We start from the raw sequence: 6,486 nt of genomic DNA on the forward strand, positions 1-6,486 counted from the left end.
GCGAAGCCACACTTTACTTTGGGTGGTCAATTGACCACCCTTTGTCAGAAAATTACATTGTATATATAGGTAAAATATTAAGTTTTAGAAGTACATAACATATATTGAACATCCTTTGTCGGAATTTATTTTTACCTATTTTAAGTTTGAACATCCTTTAGGAAATTTCTGGCTTCGTCACTGCCTCCTAACATTAGCAGTTGTTGGCAGAGTCGGAGTCGGAGTCTGAGGCGGAGGCGGGGTGGTGGTAAAGGCAGTGGCGGAGGCGGCGGTGGAATAAGTGGCGGAGGCAGAATAAGTGGCAGCAGTGGAATAAGTGGCGGAGGCGAAGGCAGCAGTGGAAGAAGAATCGGTGGTGGTGGAGGCAGGTCTAGTGAAGTCGGTGGCGGTGGTGGAAGAAATATTGGAGAAAGTAATGGGTTTTAGACTGGTCATTCGGCAAGCAGTAGTGCATTTAGTTCATTATGGGTGTATTGCATTACCATGTCTAATTTTTTTTTTTTTTACTTTTCATTTTTTAGCTTTTATAATTTAATAAAAATTTACGTGCGAAATAGAGTACATAGACGAAGTAAATGCCATTGTGTAGTGATTATTAATTTGTATTAATTAGTATACTATTAATTGTGTGAAAATATTTTTACATTGTATATTTTACATCATCATTGTATATAAATAATTAAAACTCTGATATGTATTTGTAGCAACTATATTTTTTTCGTAAAGAAAACTGTTGGTGCATTATTTTTCAAAACTGTGTTCTAAAGTTTGAACCGCAAGAACTGTCTTGAAGTTATGTTTTAAATATATTGCAAAATGCTGATTATATTTTAAAGAGCAACCCATAAGTGGCTATTGGTGCACTTTTGTTAAGCCCAATAGAAATATTTTTGAGCAAATATCACTTTTAGCCTACGGCCGAAATTATTTATATTTGGTAGCCGCAAAAATATATAAGATTCGGCGCAAAGGGAAATCAGAATCTTTTAACAAAACAAATCTTTTGTTGATTAAATAAGCATCCTAACCATGGTTAAGAATAGAAATTACTACCATTTAGTTCTCTTAATCTTTCATAAGAAAGAAAATATCAAAATCTCCAAAAATTGGAACCAATTTTATATAAATTCGCAAAGCAATGAAGCGAATTGAAAAAATATGCGAGTGTATTGGTATTTTATGATAACGTGATTTACAAAAATTGCTAATCCTGTAAAAGACTTTTTTGTTTTCAAATGCAATATACGAATTTTTGTCTAACTTGAACATTTTTTAAACAAAGTTTCTCCAGCAAAAAAGTTTAGATTACCGATTGTTTAATATTTGAGACAATTAAATAGGTTATAAAATAAGGGTAAGGGGGAAAAAAGCAAGAGTACTCCTTCTCTCTCGGCGCACGTTATATGAGATAACCTGCGCCACCACCGGAAAATGGGAGGAAGAGGGAGGCCAAGGAAAAATCAGACCAAATTGCTAGTAATTGATCGCGGAAGCAAGGAAACTAACTCAAAGGAACAAGGAAAACAACATGCAAAGGGGAAAATGCAGGAAGAGGAACTGGATCTTGACAGTGATTGTGAGCTAAATTGGCCAGATCTGAACTGCAATCGTGTTAATTCAGGTACCCCAGTGAATCCCGCTAATCTAGGGATACCCAAGATGAATGTATCGCCAGTTACCATTGGAGACGCAAGCACTAGCAGAGCAAAACTCAATGATACAGTAACAAACAGTATTGTAAAGGAGCGGGGCAATGGAACAGCGACTGTACGAGCTGAGGAAGACAAGCAGAACCAGACGAAACCAACCATTTTGGGCAGATCGTGGGCTGGATTATTGCATGACAACAAATTAGCTGCAAAAGGAATGGATCTAACATATGTTCCACCGGTGATACAAGAGGGTGAAGTAGTAGTACAGATCCTGGAGGATGATATAGCTGAGGAAAAGCAGAAATTGAATCGAGCTCTAATAATGTATGTAGTTGGAAACACTCCAACTATAGGTGTTGTTGAACAATTTGTTGCTTCTCAATGGGGAAAAGTTAGAAAACCTAAGGTACTATATCATAGTGATGGTTATTTTACAAATCTGCTGAATAGTGTTGAAGAAAGAGATGAAGTGCTGATGAATGGGCCTTATACTATGAACAGTAGACCTGTAATACTAAAAGCTTGGGCTGAGGGTTTTGATTTTAATGAAGAGGTTTTGAAAACTATTCCACTGTGGGTTAAATTCCCAAAACTCCCACTAAACTACTGGAGTAATAAGGCACTTAGCAAAATTGAAAGTGGACTGGGAAAGCCTTTGTATGCTGATGCTTGCACAACTGTGACTGATAGAATCTCCTATGCTAGGGTCCTCATAGAAATGGATATAACTAGAACTCTACCTGGGACAATTAAGCTGATTGACACCAATGGCAAAGTGATTGAGCAAATGGTACAGTATGACTGGAAGCCCCAATACTGTCAAACTTGTTGCCAAATTGGTCACTCATGCCACAACAAGGAAGCTCAGAAGCAAGATGTGGGGCAGCAAACGTATGGAATGCAGAATCAAGGAAAGTTATGGAAAGTTGTAAGAAGTTTAGATCCCAAGACTGATAAAATTGATACAAGAGGCAGGTTCCTGGAGCAACTGGAAGAAGATAGTGATGGCATACAAAGCAACAATTCAAAGGAAGAGCAATGGCAATTGGCAAAAGGCAAATCTGCTACAAAGAAGAATGGAGATAGAAGGGATGAGATGGAAGTTAACACTGCAATGCTTTCACAGTTCTGGTAGATACTGCACAAAGACCAGTCCAAACGACAAGGGAGCAAGACAAAGAGAGGGAACTTCCTAGTGATAGAAGCAGAGGGGGTAACACCAATCAAAGAAAGCTATAATGATGAACATCATAGTGTGGAATGTTAGAGGTATGAATAAGGTGTATAAGCAAAAAGAACTAAAAAAAATTTATTAGGGACAATGAGGTAGTGCTTATAGCAGTCCTGGAGAATAGAGTTAAAGAAATAAAGGCAGAAGGTATCCTAAGGAAGATATTCAATAACTGGAGATGGATAGCAAGTTACTCACAGGCTCCAGGTGGTAGAATATGGATTGCTTGGGATCAAACAAAGGTAGACTTTGAAGGGTATGATATGCACCAACAATACATAATAAGGGAAGTCACAGAGAGGCAAAATGGCAATAAATTCAGATTTGGTGCTGTCTACGGAATGCATACAATACAAGATAGGAAAAGACTATGGGAAGATATGGAAAAAGCAATAGCTGGTGCTACTGATCCTTGTGTGCTAATGGGAGATTACAACACCATCTTGACTAGTGAAGATAGGGCTCAAGGAACACAAGTACAGGAATTTGAAGTAAAAGACTTCAAAGATTTTATTTGGAGAAATGAACTAACTGAATTAAAGACAGTAGGTAGAAAGTATACATGGACTAATAACTATGTACACAGTAAAATTGATAGAATTCTTGTTAATGCTGCCTGGATCCAAAAATGGCCTGTAATGGAAGGAAGGGCATTGAAGCCTTGGTTTTCAGATCATTGTCCATTAAATCTACCAATAGACTATGAGCAACAGAATGGTGGGAGACCTTTCAAGTTCTTTAATTGTATGGCACATCATAAAGGATTTGAGGAAGTTGTATATGAATGCTGGAGAAAAAGAGAAGAAAGAAAAACAATGAACAGAGTATGGAGGAAACTCAAGATGCTAAAGAGCAAACTGAAGCAGATGAATAGACAAGAATTTAACAATACTGTGCAAAGAATCCTAGAAGCAAGATTAAAATTGGAGGAGATTCAGAAGCAAATGGATGTACCTGGCTGCAGTACAGAAGGCATAACACAAGAAAAAGAAGCAAGGAAGGAGCTAGCTAAATGGATTGAAATTGAAGAAAGCATCATGAGGCAAAAGTCAAGGATCAAATAGCTCAACCTGGCAGATGCAAACACAACATATTTCCACGCTTGTACTAAGAGTAGACAAGACACTAACCATATAGGTTGTTTGTATAATAATGCTGGTCCGCTACTAAACATAGCTACAGATGTGGAAGATGAGATCCTAAACTTCTACAAAAATCTACTGGGAACAGCAGCAGTACAATTTTGGCGAAGAAATTTTTTTTATTTCATCACCACAAATCTGTTACAATCTGTTCCTCAGTACTTTCCTTTTCCTCCTATTTCTTCCTATATACATATATATTAGCTATGTATTCCTTGGTAGCAAAATATTTCTTTCTATCTATCTATTCTACTGTACTGCATGATCTTCTCAATCCATTCTCTTTCTTGAATACTTGTCTTGCTCTTCAAATAGCAGTACAATTGCCAGTAGTAAACTTAGAAGTAATGAAGCAGGGGAACAACCTGAATAGACAACAATAATTGAATATGATAAGGCAAGTAACTGAAGAGGAGGTTAAACAAGCACTTCAAAGTATTGATGACAACAAGGCTCCAGGCTGTGATGGATACAATGCTTTTTTCTACAAGAAAGCATGGGATATAATAGGCAAGAAGGTGACTCAAGCAGTATTGGAATTCTTTGACAATCCAAAAATGTGTAAGCAAATCAACTGTACTACTATAACTCTGGTCCCAAAAGTAAAAAATCCCAGTAATATCAAAGAGTTTCGACCTATATCATGTTGCACTGTTCTGTACAAGATCATATCCAAAATCTTAACAAACAGGAAATATTGCCAGAGGTGATAGATAGTTGTCAAACAGTCTTTGTACCAGGAAGAGTGATCACGGATAATATTATAATGAGCCATGAATTGATTAAAGGATATGGAAGGAAGAATACATCACCGAGATGTATGCTCAAGATAGATATGCAGAAGGCCTATGATTCAGTAGAATGGGTTTATGTGGAGCAAGTAATGAGGCAGCTGGGAATTCCAGGAAAATATATAACTTGAGTGATGGCATGCATAAGCACAGTATCTTACTCAATCATTGTAAATAGGAAGCCAATCAAACCATTTGAAGCAAAGAGAGGGCTAAGGCAAGGAGACCCACTCTCACTATTGCTTTTTGTCATAGCAATGGAGTACCTATATAGATTACTCAAGCAGCTAGGAAACAACAAAAACTTCAAGTTCCATCCAAGGTGTGCTAAACTGAATCTCATACAATTAGGATTTGCTGATGACCTTCTGCTGTTCTGCAAGGGAGAGGAGAAATCTGTGGTGGAAATTCACAATCAGTTTCAAAGATTCTCCAAAGCTTCTGGACTAGTAGCCAACACAAACAAGAGCAGTGTATACTTTGGTGGAGTTGATAACAGGGTGCTGCAAAGAATTCTGGAAATACTAGGATATACTAAAGGTGAGCTACCCTTTAGATATCTTGGTGTCCCATTGAGTACAAAGAGATTGTCAATAGTCCAATGTGAGCCCTTGATTGACAAAATGTTGAGTAGAGTGCAATGCTGGACAGCCAAGTTACTATCTTATGCAGGGAGAGCAACATTGATCAAAAGCGTATTGGGAACACTTCAAAATTTCTGGGCACAAGTCTTCACACTACCAAAGAAGATCATACAATTCATTGAGACAATATGCAGGAGATTTCTATGGACTGGGAATGCTGAACCAACAAGAAAGGCACTAATTGCTTGGGACAAATTATGTGTACCTAAATCAGCAGGGGGACTAAACTTCATCAACATAGAGTTATGGAACAAAGCAGCTATTTGTAAGTTGCTATGGAACATATGTAAAAAGAAGGAGAAAATGTGGGTGCAATGGGTTCATACGTATTATATAAAAGGGAGCAGTATTTGGGACACAGAGCCTAGGAATGCATCCTGGGTAATACAAAAGATTTTCAAGGCAAAGGAGCACTTGCAAGAGGCAGGATACTCAGAAGAAGAAGTGAAGCAGCTAAATAAGTTCTCCACCAAGCAGATGTACAAAAGACTACAAGGGGACTTCCAAAAGGTACCATGGAGAGGACTAGTATGCAATAACAAGGGGATGCCTAAATGGATTTTCATCCTAAGGTTGGCAATCCTAGATAGACTAGCTACCAAGGAAAGACTTGCTAGATGGGGTACAATGGATGAAACAATATGTTCTCTATGTCAGCGGAGCAATGAAACAGCTCAACATCTTTTCTTTGAATGTGATGTAACATGGGAACTATGGCAGAAACTCTTAAAGTGGCAAGGGATCGTGAGAAGGAAAAAATAATGGCATGAAGAAATACAATGGGCAGTGGAGAAAGCAGCAGGAAATAGTGCTGGAGCTGAGTTATACAGAATCACTTTGGCTGAAGCTGTTTATCATGTCTGGCAGGCTAGGAATAAGAGTATATTTCAGAAGGAAAAAGTCAGCGTTATGAGTATAGTGAAAGTGATAGTGCAGGAGGTTCATATACGAGCTCAAAATTACAAAAAGCTAGCTACCTACTTAAGTAATTTGAACTGGTACCCAGTAAACTATAGCAAGGAATAC

General features: G+C 37.9%; 2 protein-coding genes across 2 annotated transcripts; both read left to right on the top strand.

Moving 5' to 3' along the window:
• The first annotated feature begins 1,431 nt into the window (after window positions 1–1,431).
• LOC109217375 lies at window positions 1,432–3,947 on the top strand. The gene is made up of 2 exons (XM_019381613.1): window positions 1,432–2,783; window positions 2,969–3,947. Exons 1-2 carry the CDS (start codon window positions 1,432–1,434, stop codon window positions 3,945–3,947), a joined length of 2,331 nt encoding a protein of 776 aa, XP_019237158.1.
• Window positions 3,948–4,414: 467 nt separating this feature from the next.
• On the top strand, window positions 4,415–4,947 carry LOC109217376. The gene is made up of 2 exons (XM_019381614.1): window positions 4,415–4,627; window positions 4,717–4,947. Exons 1-2 carry the CDS (start codon window positions 4,415–4,417, stop codon window positions 4,945–4,947), a joined length of 444 nt encoding a protein of 147 aa, XP_019237159.1.
• The last annotated feature ends 1,539 nt before the right edge of the window (window positions 4,948–6,486 follow it).

This window comes from Nicotiana attenuata, unplaced genomic scaffold, assembly GCF_001879085.1.
Source record: "Nicotiana attenuata strain UT unplaced genomic scaffold, NIATTr2, whole genome shotgun sequence".
Lineage (NCBI taxonomy): Eukaryota > Viridiplantae > Streptophyta > Magnoliopsida > Solanales > Solanaceae > Nicotiana > Nicotiana attenuata.

What these genes read in the sequence shown, in the direction of transcription:
- LOC109217375 (XM_019381613.1), top strand. Translation starts at nt 1,432, where the DNA reads ATGGGAGGAAGAGGGAGGCCAAGGAAAAATCAGACCAAATTGCTAGTA. An exon ending in GCAATGCTTTCACAGTTCTG is followed by an intron (nt 2,784 to 2,968) that starts GTAGATACTGCA and finishes AAAATTTATTAG; the next exon opens with GGACAATGAGGTAGTGCTTA.
- LOC109217376 (XM_019381614.1), top strand. Translation starts at nt 4,415, where the DNA reads ATGATAAGGCAAGTAACTGAAGAGGAGGTTAAACAAGCACTTCAAAGT. An exon ending in CTATAACTCTGGTCCCAAAA is followed by an intron (nt 4,628 to 4,716) that starts GTAAAAAATCCC and finishes CTTAACAAACAG; the next exon opens with GAAATATTGCCAGAGGTGAT.